The sequence below is a fragment of the Acromyrmex echinatior genome, chromosome 2 (genome assembly GCF_024713525.1).
Source record: "Acromyrmex echinatior isolate Ae372 chromosome 2, ASM2471352v2, whole genome shotgun sequence".
In the NCBI taxonomy this organism is placed as follows: domain Eukaryota; kingdom Metazoa; phylum Arthropoda; class Insecta; order Hymenoptera; family Formicidae; genus Acromyrmex; species Acromyrmex echinatior.
The window spans coordinates 9,595,028-9,616,663 of NC_141853.1; the positions used below are offsets into that span (position 1 = coordinate 9,595,028).

Here is a 21,636-nt window from a genome sequence, read left to right on the forward strand (position 1 = left end):
CGTCCCCGCGCACCTTTCATCCCTCGCATTTAATAAAAGCGGCAGAAAAGATTTTACAGCGCGCACCTCTCGTGTCCCGCGCGGGACTCTTAATAGACCCGGAAGCTGGGTACGCGCGATCTTAAAATAAACACCCGGAGAATAAAATCGGCTCGAATGGCGCGCACTCGACGTCATTCTTGGATAAACACCGTCGCCACCGGAAATATTCACGCCGCGCTGCGCTCACTTCATTCACCTTCGAATTATTGTGCTACCTCGCTCCCTTGTACAGTAGTCCCAACGCGAGAAAACATTCTCAGGGCCCGCAGGCTATTTATCCATGTAACAATGCGCTCATTGTGATCGATCGTCGTAGCAGCGGTGAAATGCGCGATGGAAAAAGATGACCCTCTCTCGATTAAGGGCAAGAATAAATAACGCTGATAAACACCATTTTCATCACGTGTTACGCTCTTTTTAATGTTTTTTCACCACTTTTTACTAAATATGTATTTTTTTTATTGAAAAAAATGCACACACACACATAAATTTCTCTGTAATAATTCTACAATCGTCAGTTCGATAATCGATTATTTTTTTTAATGTGTAACGTTACATAAATTTTCTCCGAAACTACTATTTGTTGAATAATAATTAAGAGAAATAATAATTAAGATCGTTAAAATATGTAAGTATAAAAAAATATTATTATAGAATACTCGATGCAATGTATTTGACAGAAAATCGAGGGAGATAATTTTACAAATGATTTAATATAATCAGTCGTTTCGTTATTTCACATGATTTCTGCGCGACTCCATGATGCTATCAATTATTTTTTTATCGGTTGAAAAAATTGCACGAAACCAAAACGAACGGTAGAATTTACATTTTTTCCGCGAATTTACATTTTTCACGCATTTGTCAAACTAAAAGAAGTAGCAACTTCTCTCTCCGCCTCTCTCTTTTTCATTCCCTTCTACTCTCGCTCGCCGAAAACATGTAATAACTTCAGTAACAAATACATTAATCTCGTGTAAATTATCAGTCAGATATGTAAATTACGTTACTTCTGCATGGCGGCTGTGTTCGCGGCTACTAACAACGTTGAATTTAATATGATTTAATTTATATTTCAGTAAATCTAATTTTAATTAAATGATGAGATTTTCGCATGTTATCTTTTGCTATCATGCTAAAAGATTTAGGGAATATCTATAATTCGACGGTAATGTTAGTAAAATATAATTTTAAAAATAATAATAATTCCATTTTAATTGACTGACTCTCCGTCGCTACAGAGATTCAGTAAAAAGTATATATTACTAAAAGTTTGCATTTCAAGTTTAAACTTGGAAACAAGCGAATCCATCTATGTGTTATAATTAAAAATATGGATTAATATTGTATTTATATATGTAATTTTGGATTACAATATTACTTCCTTGTGCCAATAGAGAGAGAGAGAGAGAGAGAGAGAGAGAGAGAGAGAGAGAGAGTACCTTAATAAAAATAAGATATTATCAAGAATTCTATCAAAAAACTTCAAACGACAGCGATTTGATCCCCATATCAGATTTCTTTTTTTATAATTATTTATTTTAATTAATATTCACAATAAATGTATATTCATAAATGAAGTAAGATATTTGTTATAGTAGTTTAAATTAATATTAATATTTTCTTTTTAGTGTGCAAATAGATCATAGCCATTTAAATCGTTATTAACATCTTGCGTATAGAAAATTAATGCGATTCTAAGATAATAACTAGATTAATACGTCTTCCTAGAAGCGTGCTGAAAACATTTCCAAGTTTTCCGCGGGGACACGCGGTGCGGTAGAATGAAGTGGGCACGGTTTGATTAAAGAGGGCTCGGAGACGTTTGCAAAAAGTGATGGTGTCCCGAGACGACAGTGGATGACGAGGAGCCAGCGAGAAGGAGCGAGAAGACGAAGAAAAAGGGACGGGTTGGAAGAGAGGTTGGGCAAGAGACGCTTTGAGTCCCGGTGAAGGACCCAGGGATGACAGGGGGTACCAGACGGGGCCCAGATTCCGCGACCGAAGCGTGTATGTATATAGTTCGTCAGTGACAATACACGCTCTTGCTAATGTCGTTTAAATATACGTGTGTGTGTATATATATGTGGGTGTAATTATATATACTTATATTTACTTATAATGAAAAAGTGGATTACCATTTATAACGCATGGAAAATGCAATCAGTCTCGTTTCTTTCGGACATGATAAATGTCGTACTAACAATCTTAGACCGGTATTCATAATTGAGTCTTATATTTAGGACTGTCTTAAGTACAGTCTTAACACATTATGAACCGATCAAAGAACTGTACTAGCAAACATTACTTAAAACATTACTTAAGACATTACTTACAGTCTTAAAATAAGAACGGATTATGGATACTGGCCTTAATCTGATTACGATAACATTCGAATGTATAAAGAGAAAATAATAAACTTTGCACATTAAATCTCGAATATCGATCAACTTCGCGAAGTTTTATTGAATAAACGATTCAATAAACAATGATACAATAAACAAATGTATTTTTAACGAATATTAAACTGGTTATTTCTATTTAATCAGTTTATGATTAAGAACAAACTTTTACTATAACTAATACTTAAACTATAACTTCTTAAAATCGAAAATAAAAAAAGTACGTAAGAGTTAGGTGCGCAAGATTAACTTATAAAAAATTATAATAGGATATTGTATTATATACACAAAAGAGATTTTCAACTTTTTCTAAATCAGTCAATTGTATTTTATTTATAAATAAATGTGACACATAATTATATATTATACTATATAATATTATATAATTATATTAAATAATTGTATATTATATCATAATATTGGTCACCTTGGCGTTCAGTTCATAAATGTGACGTGACAGGTAAAAAACATAAGAAAACATTTCAGAAACTAACTCTCTTCAAACTCCGCTCGTAAATTATTTTTCAAATAATTGTACTTTCCAGAATAAGGAAATATTCTAATTTAATATATGCATATTGTTATTCCAACATCATTTTATTCCATCATATCTTAATTCTTCCGCGATTTCAAGCGAGAACGATTTAACGAGAAGAGGAAAACAGGAGGGAGAATAGAAGAGAGTGAAGTAGAAAAAAAGAAGAGATTGTCTAAGCGATCGAGGAAGGTCGATCGAGGAAGAAATGGTTAAGGTTAGTGAGAAGAGAACACAGGATAGGAAGCAAGGGAAGAGAGGAAACAAGATAGGACAAGAGAACCAGATATAAGAGGCCAGAAGGGGCAAATTCCGCAACGGATAACCAATAGAGAGCGGTTCGCTTTCAGCCCCGAAACTGTTGAGCTATGACCGGATCTGACATTCGTCTTCTCTTTCTCTCTCTCTCTCTCCTTCTTTTCTTCTCCCTTCTATCTTTAGAATAATCGGCGCGAGCACGCGGGTAAAGCGAAGTCTTTAAAAGAATTTCAGCCATTACCCATCATAAGGATAATTTTTGCGATTGTTTCCGACGAGGTTCCGGCGCGGCCGACCCAGGTGCCGGTGGTCGAGGTTCCTCTTTAGGCTTCGTTAGACGACCAGATCCCGAGCCAACTCTCGTTTTTTATCACCACGAATCGTTTCGACCGAAAGTAATGAATTATAAGGCGAAATGCGCGATACACTCCGTGCGTCACCAAACACGCTTCGCGATAGCGTTTAGGAATCAGAGGAAGTACTGAATAAATGTGTAAGTACTTTTCAACTGATTTAATTTAAGTATTGCTAATGCTAGAGGAGAGAGATAACCTTTTTCAATAAAATCTAATTTTAAAATACATATTTTTTTGTTCTAGAATGTACTTTCTAAAATCTTTGGAGTGTAATGTAATTCTAAAGTGTGACACAGAATGATAATTGAGTCAGTGTTGAAAAAGAGTGTCTCAATTGTCAATGTTTAAAAGTGAGACTTCACTCTTTAGAATTAAATTTCACTCTAAAGATTTTAGAGTGTTAGATTGATAAAAATTAATTTCTTTTCCATATTTATGATATCATATTAACCCTTATGTTACCACCCAAAAAATGCCACACTAATGACCACCCGGGGTACCCAGATAGTGCGGCTGCCTAAATCTTATACCTGCAGAGGATTATAAAGGTTACTGTATACGAATTTATTATTGTACTTTGCTCGAAATATCTCTATGAAATATTAATAAATCAATATTCATCCAATACATAAATTTATTTTCAAGTTTACGACAGTTTTACCTCAAAATTTCTGCATGGGTACCCGGGTACCCCGGGTGGTAACATAAGGGTTAATAAAAATACAAAAATATATGAAATTTTTTATATCGATATATCACATATTGACTCAATATTTCCACGAGTGTAACGTATGTATCAAATATATGATAGTAGGTGTCAAAATTTAAAGACTAAATCAATTTACGTAATCTCGTTGATCAGAAATTTCGATTGAAATCTCAAGATTTTTTGTTAAATAGTTACACTATTTATCATACTTCTCTTTCTATCTATCTGTCTATATTTATCCAGGCAATCGTAGATTTATCTCGCGCTGATATTCTAACGCAATCGATTCGTACGATTCATACGAGGGTCAATTTTTCTTATGGCATTTCACAATCACGCAGAAACGAATTCGATCTTTCTCGCTACGAGGAACGGGTGTGCCATTGTTGCATGCACGTGCAGAGCGAGTGTGTGAGCAATCCGCGTGGCGGGTCGCCAGGCAATCGTAGATTTATCTTCCGAGTGATGCCTGCGCGGGTACGCAATAGCGCAACATTGTTCTGCTCGAGATCGCTCGTTACGATAGACAGCGCTGACTTATGCGTACGGCATTATAACCGTACACCCCGACTTTTCTCGCCCCGCCGGCGTTTTCGCCTGATTACCAGCCATTAATTGAAAAATATCAGATCCGTCCGCGACCCTTTACCCACGCCCTGCGAAACAACCTAGCATGTAGCGTGAAGCTATGCTTGCACGACTAATTTTTAAGTTACATCAAATCTTCTCATCAGTCGGCATCCCCAATATTTTTCTCACATCACGAAAGAAACTAATTAATTTTTGTATCCTATTCTGAAAAAGAAATTCTTTTTCGTAACACAACAATATTATTCTTAAATTAAATTCATGAATTTTCAATGAAAATAATCCGTTTAAGTTAAATAACTAATTGTAAAACAAAAGAAAATATATCTATATTATAATAGATAGAAATTTCTTCTCATAGACTGGGTAAATTTTACACTACACGATATCGTGTTGTCTGGCTCGATTCCGTTAGAGATTGATTGCCTTTAAATTGATCAGTAATTGGTCTCGCAGTAATAACGATATCCCGTATAAGTACACTCATAAATTAATTCATCGCTGTAGTTACTTAGCCTCTGTCTCTCTCCCTCTCTCTTTTTCTTTCTCCCGATCCTTCATCCTGCGGGACGATTCGTTATTCGCGCAACGATCCTTCGAGCAAGGAGAAATTAGCCAACGTCGCCGAGTTCGTTTGTTGGTACGACGATCGAATTCCATCACGAGTACCGGGTTATTATTTAACTACGAAGAGAATCGTTGATATGAAGCAATAGGTTACAGTTATAGTAGGAAGTTGTCGACGACCTTTCGGCACGGGGACGTGTCTAATGCATTATCGACTTGACCCTTCGCTCGCACTGAGCATTCCAATACTTGGGAACAATCGTCTGTTCTTCGTACTGGTGAATTACAGTTCGACTCTTCTCTCCTACCAATGGCCACAAATACCATTTTCGATAGTTTAAGATGCTTTTAGGCCTTTTAGAAAGAATGGCCGCTTCATACTCGTATAAGTCTTACGCTGGTTTAATTACTTGTAGAGAAAAAAAAATTGATACGATCAATTGACATAGTGAGAATGAAATTCTACCAAAAATAAATCTATGATTATAAAAGCAGCTTGTATGTGAGAAAGTAATCAACGTAAGAATCGTAAAATATAGGATATTATCAATACCGTCACTCGTATATGAACGGAGAAAAAAAATCTGTTGCAGTACATTAAAATTAAGACGTCTAGTAAATTTTATCAACTATAATATAGACAAAGATTTTTGTTAAGAATCTTTGTTATCTCCAATTGCTGAAAATTTATTAGCTCTGCAAATTATTCCGTTACAATTCCATCAATTAAAGTAGCTACGAGACCGACAACGAATGTATTTACAATTCTACTAATCAAATAACAAATTAAATTTGCTAATATTTTTGTTGTAAAAGAAAATAACAATTTCTTTAATATAATTAAAATATAATTAAAATATAATGGTCGTCATCTTTCACAGTAATATTATAACATAGACGTGGTCCAACTTTACAACATAATGTTGTAAAGAGGAATATATATTTTTTCACGTAATTTATTTTCTCCGTGTAGGAAATGTATCTCTTAACACGCCACGTCGCTCAAGTCTCGCACTCTCACCTGTATATGAAGCACGATGTCCCGATGTTGCAGACCATCGTCGGCGCGCACCTTGAGCACGTATCTCTCCTTCGTCTCCCTGTCGAGAGACTCGGCGAGGCTGAGCTGGCCGGTGGTCGGATGCAGTTTAAATTGGCCCTGCGTCTCATCGTCGTCCGCGAACTCGCCGCGATCGCCGGGACGATGATGATTCGGCACCAGGGTGTAAGTCAGAGTACCGATGGTATCCGGATCGTGGGCCTCGAGAACCGTGATGACGGTATTGGGCAGCGCCTCTTCGGAGATATTAAATTTCCACGGGCCTGGGCCCCACGTTGGTGCCACGTCGTTCTTGTCCAGCACCGTGACGCGTACCTGCCGCAAGAAAAAGTATGACGATTAGAAGTGGCTCGCTGGGGGTCATCGGTCATTCCGGTCGGATCGGATCCAATCGGATTGAGTCGTCAATGACTCGACGGTACCGACGGCATTGTCAGATGGAGAGGAATGTTCGGGAAACGTTACCATGGGAAAGTCTCGTGGTTTCAATCAAAACAATCTGGGTCGCATCCGTAAGATCGATTATCTCGGTCATCGTAAAAATTCCCAGTTCTTATATAATTAAAACTTTTAGCGCAATATTATTATAGCAAAAAATAAAAAAGAAATTAATTTCTCCTTGTAATAACCCCTATCGCAGACAGATAAATACCATAGATTTATAGTTTTTAGTTGCGTTATAAGTCACACAAAATAAAAAAAAAAAGCTTGGAATAATGCATATCAATTAAAAATTATTGTATACAATTATAAGTTATTGCATTTATATAATTATTATATGTTTCGTTGTAGAAAACAAATATCATAATTTATTGTTTATGTATCATATTATTTTTTTAATACTTGTAATTTTTCACAATCTAACAATAAATATCGTTTGCTTATTATTTCTGGATTGAGAGCACGTAGCAATGTGTGATGAAAAATAAATTCAAAGCTCAGAATCTGATACATTTTCAAGGCAAAATTTATGTAGTCAACAACAACATATACAGATCGAGCGCAAGAGAAAAATGTATGAACTTAATTTTGAAATACGTCGAGAGCCATATATATTCGATACAAGAAATTTGCGACGATTTGGCTAACGCCAGAAACGTAATTATGTGTAAAGCCGAAGGGAACATACGAAGGCCGTTGCGGAGTCGAAGTCACGGTATGCATGCGAAGAGACTCGTGAGAAAGTTAGTTTCTCGATCCCGCTCGTGCATGTCTCATTTCATTAAATTCTCAGTCACGTCAGCAGCTCCAAGGTTTATGCTACTACCAGCAGCCAGTATATCGAAAACGGCGAGAGGAACGGTAAACTATTGGAAAAGCATAATACGGGAATAACAGTACTGAAGTGATAAATCAATTGCCGTGTGTATTTAACCGCTAAACTATCCTATGTACGAATCATGTTTATCCTTCCCATGTATCATTCGCATGTACAGAGATTTAAATATAACGAAGAGATAATCACTTATAATTTTCGATTAGAAAAATATGTATGCAATTACAATGATATATAATTATATATTACTGATAACTAAAATATATAAAAATTTTATTTATAAATATGCAGTATATAAGCATATAAATATAAATTATACACACGTAGTATAACTCTATTTATATAGTTACATAATATAATTATATATTTTTTTAATACATAAGTTTTTACGAGAACGAAGGACTCTTAATTTAACAATATAGAGAGTATACAGGGCACGTAAGAGTCAAATATAACGAAATATTTTAAAATGAAAGATAAACGAAAAGTATGTATAATATAAAATTCTGTAATTGATAAAAAATACAATATTTATTATCTATATACATCTTTAATTTTACATTTTGACTGCAGATATCGTTATTAATTTAATATAGACTAACACACTGACGCTTAATAATTTAGAAATTTAACGAGCATCTTCTCGGCATGCGAAATTTATCTTTACGGCCAATTAGGTGAATTATTTTTATCAGAGTGACGATTCTACTCGAATTTTTTCTTATTCTCTTATTTTATTTTCAATTTGAATTGTTACCAAAACACCGGGAAATATTAATCGTCCAGCCGTTTGCAAGTAATTTCCGTTTCTCTGCAAAACTGTCATCATCATTATATGTATAATTTTGTCTATATCTTCAACTGCTTTCATCCAATTATAACATCTCCTGTATGAATATCTGAAGAAGGCTCAATGGGACCGAAACATGATATATATAATTTTTCTAAATTAATAAATTACTAAGTGTCAGTGTGTTAGTCTATATTAAATTAATAACGATATCTGTAGTCAAAATGTAAAATTAAAGATGCATATAGATAATAAATATTGTATTTTTTATCAATTATAGAATTTTATATCATACATACTTTTCGTTTATCTTTCATGTTTTAAAATATTTCGTTATATTCGACTCTTATGCGCCTTGTATATTCTCTATTGTTTCTCTATTGTTTTTTAAATACAATTGTAATTATGTATGTATATGTATAATATATATATAATACTTATGTATTTATATGCTTTGTAATAAAAGTATTACACATACATACATACCATGTAAATTCATAAATTGGGATATCAATGATGCGGACAGTTTAAACGCCTACAGAGAATCCTAATCCCGATATTTACGTAATTGATGAACGCGTCTCGATATACCCATCAAGGTACCATTGCGGAATCGATAGACTCGATTAAAATACTTTCTCGCGTGAGTCATCTCTTTCACGGAAGAGAAGTGCAAATTGTTTTTCCTTTACGGCCACTCGATGTAGGTAACCTCGGCCGTGGTAATCCTTGTGTACACATAATCCGGACCGACGAATAAATACGCGGACATTTCTCAGGTAGTCAGCTTTTATATAACGATCGATCCGCGAAGGCGCGCATCTGTCTTCCTAGTAATTATTCGAACCCTCCCTTGTCATTGATGAAGTGGTTACCATCGATTATTGCTCTTCGGATATCTAGGCACGCCTACATCGTCGTCGATGAAACAACGTTTCGGGATGACGAAACAAAAGTCGAGAGACTTTCGGAGCTCGAGTCCAAAGAGCCGGGATTAAGCGAAAATAAATAGTTCGCCATCCCCCGTGCCAACCGCCGCCATAAATCGCCATATAATCCAGATGCACCGATCTTCGCTCGGATGAATGTACTTACGCAATTTATGCACGCTCGACGCGTGTCGCGATCGTAGGCGATCCTAGTCGCCGATCGATATCATTCGCATGTTATTAGAGTTACGCCATCCTATATGACTTTCAATTGAATGTAAGAGGAACAGACTTTATAATGTGAAAGATGAATTATGTATTGTTATCGTTAATGAAATAAAAAAACAAAACTCAGGAACTTCACGACGACTAATAGTAAGTACTCTCTCTAATAGTAAGTACTCTTTTCTATTGAATATACTTATACAATTAGTAACGAATAAAGAATTTCATTTTAGAAAAATTTGATCTTATTTCACCGTATTAAATGTCACCGGATATCGGGCTTCCGGATTCTTCTTATTTTCTCAGATAAATACGTATCTTCCGCAACAAATCCGATGTTAAATCGATGATTATTATGGGCCCACATTACTGCCAAAAATCGACGCGATAAGAGATATCGATAACAAGGTGGGTCCGGGCCTCGTTCGCCTAATGTATTCACTTGTACATGCAGAGCGAAGTATGCTGTTCGACGAGGTAAATTTATGCAAAGTCTGTCGGAGCGGGTCCACCACGTCGTCGTCGGTAATTATAGGTGGACCCTATATCGTCATTAATAGTGGCTATCGACAGTCCCGTGTTAAATGACCGCGACGTATCTTAACTTCCCGACATAGTTCACACGATCCGTAAGATTGGCCTTATCTCGTAATGGTGCTGATAACGGCACTGATTACTACGTGAACGGTCTACCACCCATGCATGATGCTCGTGTTAAGCGAATCAACGCTTATCTCAGGCAGGCAAAAATACCTGTGTCCCATGAATAATGTGACTTTTTACGGACTTTGTGATTTTCTTCGATCAATTATATTCCTCGATTCTTAATTTTATAACTGGTTTTTAAAAGTCATTAAGAAGAAAATCGATCGTTCAGCTAGAGATATCAATCACTTCGAGCGAAAGTTTCGTATCGTTCAGTGAATAAAATTACTGATTTTATCTTGCATTTTTTATTCGAATCACATTTCGAATCATATTAGTCATGCTATAAAATCATATGATTTATATTTAAAAAAATATATATTTATAATTTAAATAAACTAATATTTAAATAAAATAATATTTATTTACTACGGATACTTATTATAAGTAATAAATAAATTTATTATCTTTTTTTATTCGTATCTCATTATTTGTTAAGCAGACGTTTATTTTATTGTATATAAATTATTTGATAAACATGTAGAATTTTAAATGGCAATAATTCATTTAAATTTACTACTCTAATTTGTCAGAATCAGATTAATCTTTTTATTGCCGTAACTTTTGCAAATCCGGCCGATTGCATCAACGCCACATGACAGTAATCCCAATTAACTCATTTTCTCTCTCAGTCTTTAATACGCACAACTTCAAGAAAGACATAATAATTGTAGCATAATAATTCTAGCATTCGCTAATTTAAAGTTAATTAATGCAGAACGTCGGGATGTAACGCAACCTTGAGTCTGATTACGTTGCTCATTTTTCTCATCTTGTCTTTCTCACTTTCATTTTGGTATCATTAATCTTAAGTGTCTCGATGACAAATTTTGTCTATTGCCTGCAATATAAACGGACAAAATTCGCAAAAGAAATCATGTATAATAAATAAAAGAGACAATTTTTTTATCTTTAGTACATAAAAATTCGAACGTAAAACGTAGTTATACTTGAGTTTATGGAACTCAATTTAGGATAACACTCCACTCGTATTAGTATCGGAGGCGACGTTTCCTGCGTCGGCGTTGAAATCACCGCGTGCAATATACCGAGAACGGCACCGAAAGAAACTTCCTTCGACTTTAGTCTCAGTCAATTCGCGCGTTATGCGATCTTTCTTCCCCCCCCCCCCCTCTCTCTCTCTCTCTCTCCTTCTTTCGTTGTTGTCACCATGAGAGCAGCCGCGACACTTGGCGTCATCGTCGCGAGCGAGTGGAAACAACGAGCAACGAGCAAGGCAACGGCAACAATAAGCAGACAAATCAGTGCGGTCATATAGCTGTCTCTCGGCTACAATCCCACCCCCTTTCTCCATTCTCTTCTCTCTCTCTCTCTCTCTCTCTCTCTCTTTCTCTTCCGCTCCTTTTCTCTCGCTTCTCGCTGTACTCCTTCGACTGCGGCGCGAGAGCGCGGTATATGGGCGGTAAGAAACGCCCGGAGAGGAGCATTCGGAGTGCAAGGAAAGATGGTATCTGCGTCAGCGCGGTCGGGGATCAGCGGATCGGATCGAGTCGCTCAGCGGGGGTTTCTTTGGGTCATGCACGAAGTGAGTCCCATTCTTCTGGGGCCCCGTTTCCTCTGCCCCGCCCCGCGCCGCTCCTGGATCCGCCAGCTTGGCCCGAGGCCCCGCACCGCCCCTCTACGTTCCACCTCCCCCTGTCCCGCTACGTGGCCGAAGCATGCATCGTCTACAGGCCGATACTCCACGATACTTCACGATACTCTTCGGCTCGGAGAGCGGTCCCCGTCCCTTTTACCGAACGAGGTCTTATGGATTCTCTATGAGGGGTCGAACCACTGACATCGACCGATTAATAACGTGTCTTCGTGGGGGCTCGCATGGCCCACGACGATGACGACGACGATCCAGACGACTACGTGTCTTACCGAGAACTTAAAGGGTACATCGTAATTCTGTATAACGATCGGAGACAATAAGATATGTATCTATTAATAGTCGCTTTTCTTCCTACGTTTCTCGTACGACATATGGAGGGAAATCCAAGAGAATCGAGGATGGAAAATATACGTAAGAGTATAAGCGGAAGATGTTATCTGCAAAGACCGAATTGATGCTCCTCTCGAGAGTTCCTCGCTTACGGCTTGAAATTCCGATTTGGAAGGTTAGTTTCAAATAAATTTTACCTGAAATAAGTCGCGGTGATTTCTCCTTAAGGAAAGCATCGCCTTAACTGTATCATATTTTTTTTCACTCGTTTTTATTACAGGTTCGTTTTATATATATATCTGACTAAAGAGATATATGTATATATTGTATTATAAAAGCTGCTCGATATTATGGCAAATAATTTAAAAATAGTCGATGATAACAGATGCTTTAAACGTTTACTCTGAAATAAAATCGATATAACTCCATTTTTTTTCTAATCATACGCAACGCAATACTAATCGTTCATGCTTGCATACTTGCGCATAACGAGCGGTAATTATCGAGAGTTAGAGATTCGTAAATCGAAGACGCGTACCATAACCGGCGCGATTATCGCGCGATTTTCCGCTTCCCGCATGGCCGCCCCGCTCGCGTGGAATTTCAAATTCCGCGATGTGTATCTACTAATGGCTGCTTTACGCCTCGCGGTTACTGGCCACATTCGTGAGCGACGAGAGCGTGCAGTTGCAACTATGTAGCCGTTATTGCAATGTAATTATTACCCGCTTATTACGCGCGCGCACGTTCCATACATCTCCGTGCAGGGTCTCTCTCACACAATCGAGGGATTGTACTTTTTTAATTAATTAATTAAGCCATTTCCCGAGAGTGTTTTAATGAATTTCTCGACGCCGTTTGTTTATTAGCTCCGGAACCGCGAACTGGTTCCGATCTCAGTAACAAGTATTCGAGTTAATTCTGAATTCGTAATTCTCAGTGCGTAATTCACTTCTCTGCTCACGTCACTGCTGAAATTATGTGTGAATGTAAGAGATAGAAAGGATTCTTCACGTCTCCTTCTCCTCTCACTTTCGGACGTGCAATTCGCAATTACGTAGAAATGACTTATGACGAAATCAAATTTTACCTTAAAAGTAAAAGGGATTAAATAATTTGAAAACGACATCTACTACGACGAATGTCATAGTAGATAATTGACAATCGATCGTAATTTGTAAGTCATTTCACGATTTAACCCAGACAACACGCATGTTTAAAAATGAGACATGAGACATCTTAAAGCCACCCAAGAAAACGACTTAAAGACATATTTGTAAAGAATGTTTAAAAGACGTATTTAATACGTCTTATGTCCCGATTTTGTACTTTTTGCTGTCTGGGTATATGCGATTTTCTTGTAATAATATTCATGAACATCCGCTTAATCCGACATAGCTGCTCTAGGAATTAAAATTAAAAATGGTCAGCAATTTGAAACTGGAATTTTCAGGCCAAACTTGTACCGGTCGTGTTTATCGAATGGAATGCTATCGCTTCGCTATGAGGGGTCGACGTCGCCCAATTAATAACCGACTTCATCGTGGGAGCCATGCACCAGGTCAAGGATCTTAAGGACATTTTATGACTCGATACGTACAACAATAAATAAGAAATAACTGAATACCTATACACATTTTTTCTTTTCTAAAAATGATTTTCTCAGAAACAAAGTTTCGTACAAAAAAATATATTCTACAAAAATATATTTTTAATTTATTATTATACAAGCCATTTTTCTCGTATTTCTCGCATCTATTGGTAAATAATTTCTCGCTAAGATATGATTTGAATAATTATTTGTGCTAATTTTTCAACCGTTACTTTTTACAACATTAGATATATCTAAACAGATATACACAAAAATCTCGACGCAGCAACAAAATAAATCTCCTTAAAATATAAGAAACTAAAAAGACATAGAATTAATTTGTTGAACGCAAGTTAATGAAATGTTAATTAATTAAAGACACTCTATGAGTTTTTTCAATAATTCAGAATTAGTACAATATTTATACGTTATTCTACAATTCTCCAATTCTGCATCTAATTTATCTAATTTAGCTCATTTAGCGCTCTTTATTGCGTAATGCTTCCCCATTTCTTATCGATTTTTTACAGTGCGCCAATAAAAGTGTGAAATAAGAATGATGAAGGATAACTTCTTGTCGTGGTGCAAACGAACGCGTAAGTTCCTACGGGAAAACTTAATTACACCGCTTTCATCGTTCATTCCGAGCCTAAGCCGGCAGTAATATAATAGTTTCATCGGAGCGAAATATATTTTCCGCGAGGGAGAGAGAGAAAGGAAGTCGAAGCGCCGACATTCCATGGCTTAATAACGATCCGCACCGCCATGGATTCCGTAAACCGTTCAAAAGGTATACTGTAATTTCATATAACGGCTACGCGGAGACAATAAGATACATATCCACGGTGCTTAGGACACCTTTTGTTTCCTCATCCACAACGACACTATCACTTCAACTGCAGGCGCTAAGAGACATCGCGGTTTCCACCGTCAGAGATCGACATCGCGCTTCGTATAATAATAATAATATCCGATGCACATGCCATAAGAGCCACGGCAAACTGTTCCCATCAATCGTTAATAGCTCTCTGTCGTATCGCTTGTACGAAGTGTCCCGGGATGCCTGACCGACGTTCCCGTTCACGAAGACTTGGAGCAACTTGAAAGAGTCTCTTCGTGACGAGGATATCGAGACCTGTCGAGACTGAAGCGTTCGGCGATTTAATCTTCGGGAGAGAAAAAGTAGAAAGGTCGGGGAGTAAAATAAAAATCCGTCTCCTTGAAATTTGATATTAAGCTCATGAAGAAATTCGATTTATGTTCATTCTCACTATGAAGTCTAAAATCGAGGTATAACGTGTCTTATAAGATCATCTTTTAAACATCTTTTAGACAGTTCTCGCAAAAGTGTTTTTAAGGCAGGCATTCATAGTCGATTCTTATATTTAAGACTGTCTTAAGTGCAGTCTTAAGATGTCATGAACTAATCAGAAAGTCACATTAGCATTTTAAGGCAGCCTTAAAATAAGATCAGATTATGAATATGACCCTAAGACGTCTTTTAGACGCCTTATAAAACATCTTATATTCTGAATTTGGACTTTTTGTCTAAATTATTTTCTGGGTTTCTACCTATCTATATTCAATGTAGATATTGTAGATTAACTTTAATCTTGGTTTAACTTACTTTGTATCTTTTTTTCTTTCTAAAAATTTCATTGAATCGAGAGTAAAGTTAATCTACATTAGATAAGAATAAACATTGGATCAATTTTGTCAAGAATAAAATGGACCGCAACTGCAAATCTCATCTGAAATTCATCATTTCTTAAAGCAAAATGATGAAGAATTTGGTAAAAAAAACAGTTCGGTTTACGTTCCGAATCTTCTCATGAGTTGTATATCTGTGTGGAAGGATCATTTGTGTACCAAGTCCGAATTCGTATGACATGCACCGGCTCTCGAGGGATCATCGAGCGTACAATACTGGCGTATGCATCCAAATAAGAGGACGAGAATATCTTTGAGACCAGCCGGCCGACCAACCGGCCGGCTCGCTGACATCGTCGACGATCGATAACGTGAATTTGCGACTTCGTCAGGACACGGGTAAAGTCACAATGTCGTCATATCTCATGCGCGCCGATCGATGAACGTCGGGATAGGCAGGTATGCGCCGATTGCATCGTTTGCAACATTGTGTCACAGGAGGGCCAAGCATATTAATTTCCGTCCGTCGAAGGGCTTGACAGGCGACGATGAGATGAGAGGAATCCGGGCTCGATGTCCTTGAACTTCGTTCTCTTCATCGCGTTCTCTCCTTCGCGTTACCGGAAACACAATTTCTATTTGATAATCTTTCATAGAGAAATAGCTATTTTGACCTACGCGACCTATACTTTTAGAGTAGAGCGTATAATTCGATGTACCACGATACAATTGGTTATTAAAAACTAAACCTCTAATAAAACTATGTAACGAAATTATTGTGCATATTGGAAGGAGTACGTAAATAAATAAAAATCTTACAGTAAAAATCTTACGCTTCAATTATATGCAAAAATTATCAGAGGAGATCAAAATAATACTAAAAAATGACCTATATTCCTAATTAGTAATTCAATTGAAAAGTAAGAAGTTGGTTTCTCATGGGTAAGCGACACAATGAGTTGCACTGTTCCTCTCTCGATACTTCTACGTTTCTCCCACATATATTATGAAATAAATTAATAGAATAAGTAAAAGTGTGTGGAATCAAACTCTTTAACGAGATTTCGTCTTCTTGAAAAATTGTTTTAAAAATCATAAAATTAATAACATATTTACGCTGTTCTGCGATTTCTACGTTATAAATGCGATTTATGTTATAAATTTAAATATTAATTTAAATTTGATGTAGAATTTAATCAGTTTTGCTAACTTTATAGATGTATAAAAATGATTAGTAATGCTAGTGCTATGTAAAAGGTAAATACCAACCATATGCACGTGCCTTGTCTTTCCTATAATAGAATAAATGTCATTTGTATCATTTATACTTTCTCTTCTCTTTAATCATAATGTATTAAGAGAACTTTTAAAAGAAAAGAATTTTCATAAATGAAAAAGACAGACATGACCTATGCCCTTACAAAAATAAATAAAAATAAAATTTTAACAATAATGCATTAGCAATCAATGGAACTGTCCTCTAAAAGGATTAATACAAGTTTTCGATCGATAGTAAGTACTATGTGTGAGAAATACTGAAAAAGAATATGTCCCATCCCTTTTACAGAAGGGTTAAGAAGGGATATAGCTCGTCGAGAGTAGTAAACTGAGTTGAAATATCTTCAGTCTCGTAGAGAAATCTAAGGTTGCCACAGGAGAGAGAGAGGGAGAGAGAGAGAGAGAGCATCGTTCGGGAACGTCGCACCTTTGCGCATAAGCGGTATCGCAACAACCTCTTCTCTGCTATGTCTCGACGATACAATTAAAAAAGAAAGGAAGAGTCGGCAAGGATCGTGATGAGGGACACAAGAGGGACGGGGAAACGGAGGGCAGACACCCCGACGAGGAAGCCTTCCAAGTTTCCGCTGTGGTTTCGCGCTTACGGGGCCCGCTTTGTTTTTCTCGCCGCTCTTCCTCTCTCTCTCTCTCTCTCCTCCCTCTCTACCGATCCCTCTCCTCTCTTGCACCCCCGCGTGAGCGTGCCACATCAGGACTTTCGCGATCGTGCGACTCCGACCGACGGACTCCATTGAACGGGCGAGATGTCGCGGCAGACCGCAACGCGCGGCTTAAGTGTCCGTTACACGTAGAATATGTCACGAGAAAACAACGTCGACGAGGAGATCGGTAGCTCTTCCCCACGTAGTTAACCTTCGAGCATATCGCTATCTGGCATATCGCTTTCGATATGAGCCACTCGGACAAGTTGCAACGTTGGAACGTTGATTCTACGATGGATGTAATTAATACGTAAACATCAGAAAGAATCGAAAAAATTTCGGCAAGATAAAGAGTCGATATGAAAAACATTGTTAATTATTTTGCAATTAATTAACGCATATTAATGCATATTAATTTTATTTTCTGTAATAAATATATATATATATTGTAGATATATATGATATGTATATACATATACATGGACATAAATGATTATTAACAATGAATTTAATTTAAAAAATAATATTGTTAACTCAATACAGCATTATAATAATATTTTATCAATAAATACTATTAAGTAATCGTACTATTAAGTTAACGTAATTACAACAAATTATTATATCAGTGAATTAAATAAATTTTCCACATGCAAAATAACATCTGAAAAATATTACTTAAAATATTTCTTAATTCTCTCAAGTGGTTATCTAATATAATAAATTTTAATGAGGAAGATTGAAATAAAAAAAATCATTACCGCTCTGTGATTAAAATTTTTTATCTTAATTAATGTAAACGTAAAGAGATCAGACTTTTGCAATAAATTAATTTACTTTTAAATCATAAACAACATCGATTTCACATCTACCGAAGGCGGAAAAATATTCACGTTTCTCTCTCGCCGAACTTGAAACTTAGATCGTTTTATAGGCGAAACCGGCGGCTAGTAAAATATCTCGCGTATTATCATGACAATGAGAGGCATCTTTTTTTCAAGATACCACACCGTGTCCTTTTGCTAAATCCTAATTTAGCGACTATCTCTCTCTCTCTCTCTCTCTCTCTCTCTCTCTCTCTCTCTCTCTCTTCTTCTCGCCGACGGACGCAGCGCAAGACGTCGGGTTTAGGTGGATGCTGCTCTTTGTGCAAGATCCGTCAGGTGGTCGGTGATGGATCATCCGTTTTGAAATACGGCTGCTAACTTATTTTTATCTCGCGCCTCGCCTCCGCGGGAGGATTCGTTCAAATTGTATTACAATACCGGTCAAACGAGGAGTAACGAGCAGTGGCGGCGGATTTAGGGCTCCGCGGCCTTAAACTCAACAACATACCTCAAGTGTAGTTTGCTCCAAAACCTATAAAAATCTTAAAGTCTAAAATATCCTTAATTTTAATACATTTCATTTCTAAATTAATTTTTTTCTGTATTCATTAGACTATAAACACGTTTGTTTCCCACAATAATAAGGAGCTATTATAATCAATAATTCGGAAATTTAATTTTAATATTGATTTCTTTAGAACACACATACTCTTATATAACACATTTTTTCGTTGGGTTAATCTTTTACAAGATTATTCGGGATCCCCGTGTCTGACATATTGAAAGAAGACCAATTTCCGGCAGACCAATGGTGCGAGAGATCGAAGAACACTCGGATCGATACTCGCCGCCGATCAACAGACAATTAAAATGACAGCCCGCACGACCACGCTCGTTCACGCTAAATTATGCGCTCGGCAAGATCTTCTTATTCGCGAAACGCGTCGCTCGAATAAGAAGATCGTAGGTGCGACTACGTGGAAGAGTCTCGCGTACGTGCGTCCACATATACGGTGTGTTTCGTGACAACTATCGAATATCTCTTTAACCGCAGCTTCTTTACGGTTGACTTGTAAACAATTTTCCCTCAGCGAAAACGTTTTTCACAAGCACACAAATTTTTACTTTTTAGATTTTACATTTTAGTCTCATAACAAGGTTCCAATTAATCCTATTAAATAAACTAGATTAGTATCATATTAATGAAAAAAAAAAAACGCTATCGTATCATCTTCTAGTTTGATCTGAATCTTCTAGTTTTCATCTGAAATCGCGTTTTTAATTACTAATTACTTAGAAGTTAAGTAGCTCGACGCTCTTTCTTCAAAAAATCTCGATAGCACATCGACGGAAGAGTCTGCGGAGAAGGATATCCGGCGATCTCGAGTCACCCTGTGTGCATATATGTATAAGCAGAAGAGGAGGATCGAAGCGAGCGCGCGTGAGAGGAGCTGGAGGGAGGGGCGATGAGGATGGCGATGAGAACGGTGAAAAAACGAGGCAGAAGGTAAGTGGAGTGACGCGTGTGGAAGTAGAATAAAGAGGGAACAAGGCGAAGAGGGAAGATAAAAAGGAATTGGAGAGAATATGGAAGAGAGATAAAGAGAAGCAGATAGATAGACAGACAGAGAGAGAGAGAGAGAGAGAGAGAGCACGAGGGATGCTGCAGGAGGAAGATGAAGAGGAGAAGGTGGCACGGCGGGAAGAAGGGAGGGGATTGTCTGGCGAAGGAACCTCTAACAACCTATGATCACGTTATTAATTGAAAGAAGACCGCCGATGCTACCGGTTACGCCACTGACTTTACGTACCGTGTTACGGCCGTGTGGCACCGGCACGGGCTCATTTTTTAACGGAAACATTCTCGTCGATATGTACACGTATACCTGCACTTGTGTACGCACGCACTTTTTTATACCTTCACGCGTGCGCGCGCGCGCGCGCGCGTTCATATGCGTACGTATATCTATGTGTACGCGTGCGACATATGCGTATAAAATCTCACACCGGTGTACGGTGGTACTCCCTCGTCTGGGGGTGAACTTCCGCGAAGATAAGGAGATACGCGCGAATATAATGAGATTGTAACGAGTTTAACCGTAATTGACGATGGCCTGACGAGTAGATGTTGAGAAAGAGGGAGGGGGTGGTCGAACAGGGAGGGAAGGAGAGGAGGAGGCACGTCACGTTCTTCTTCTTTTTACGAGAGCTGAGAGTTATTGGGGTCTTTCGCCGTTCGCGTAAAAGTCGACGATGATCCAGCAAGACGGGTCGCCGCGGGACGAATGGAGTATTCTCTTTTTTTTTTATCCAACATTTTATTAATACTTCGTGTGAGCTATTTATACAGTTCTGCGACTATCGATAGCTCGCGAAACTCGCGACAATTAATTATTTTAATACATATGTAATTAATTTTTATTTCTGCTCTTTTCTGGATCCGCATTTTGATATTTTCAATTTAATTTGCAATTTATTTTCCAAATGTAATATATATATACTAAAAAATGTTACAAAAATATGTAATTCTTTAGACATTTATAGACTTTAGTATGAAATATAGAAGTTTTTAAATTATCGCATGTGTAGATAGAGCTCTTTTAGCAAGTTAAAGTTCATAAAACGCCATCGAAGAAAAATATCCGCTCTTTGAAATACCTACACCATATTTTAGTATTTAGATCTCTTTCCAAATTACTTCCGATTGAATCTCTCATTGTCTTTGCGCATTTCTTTTTTTTTTTAAATACCAGAAGCATTTGGCTAAATAATTATTTCTCTATTCTTTCTTCTTTTTAAGCACATAGCTTTATAAATATTTTCTAAAAATATTAAAGTACCTGTATTCATTTAATAATTTTTGCATTGAGGAACGCTACAATATTTTCGATAACTTTAGAAGGATTCTCATACCTTGATTCCGTTTTCCATTTTTTTTACTATTGATTGTTGCTCTGAGGATGACTCAAACTGGAGTCGAAACATTTATCAAGTATATAAAATAAAAAAATATCTTCATTTATAGAAATTAAATTGCGCAACATTTACAACGCTTACATTCTCATTCCTTACGTTTTATAATTTGTGTATATCTATACTTGTGTAAAAGATGATGAAAATTAAATCTTATCATGTATAATAAAAGATCAGAAAATCATTGCATACATTAATAATAAGCATTAATATCGACGAATCAAGAAGGATGCGAATACTCATCAATTTTCGTTTTTAGCAAACCTCG

The 21,636-nt window shown here is 36.9% G+C and overlaps 1 protein-coding gene across 1 annotated transcript in view; it reads right to left on the bottom strand.

Annotated features, from left to right (window-relative positions):
* Positions 1-21,636, bottom strand: part of ft (cadherin-related tumor suppressor fat) — a 111,715-nt gene that overhangs the window by 27,169 nt on the left and 62,910 nt on the right. The window contains exon 2 of the mRNA XM_087402544.1: positions 6,479-6,832. Coding sequence (XP_087258670.1) covers positions 6,479-6,832 — 354 coding nt within the window. The remainder of the gene's footprint in view (positions 1-6,478; positions 6,833-21,636) is intronic.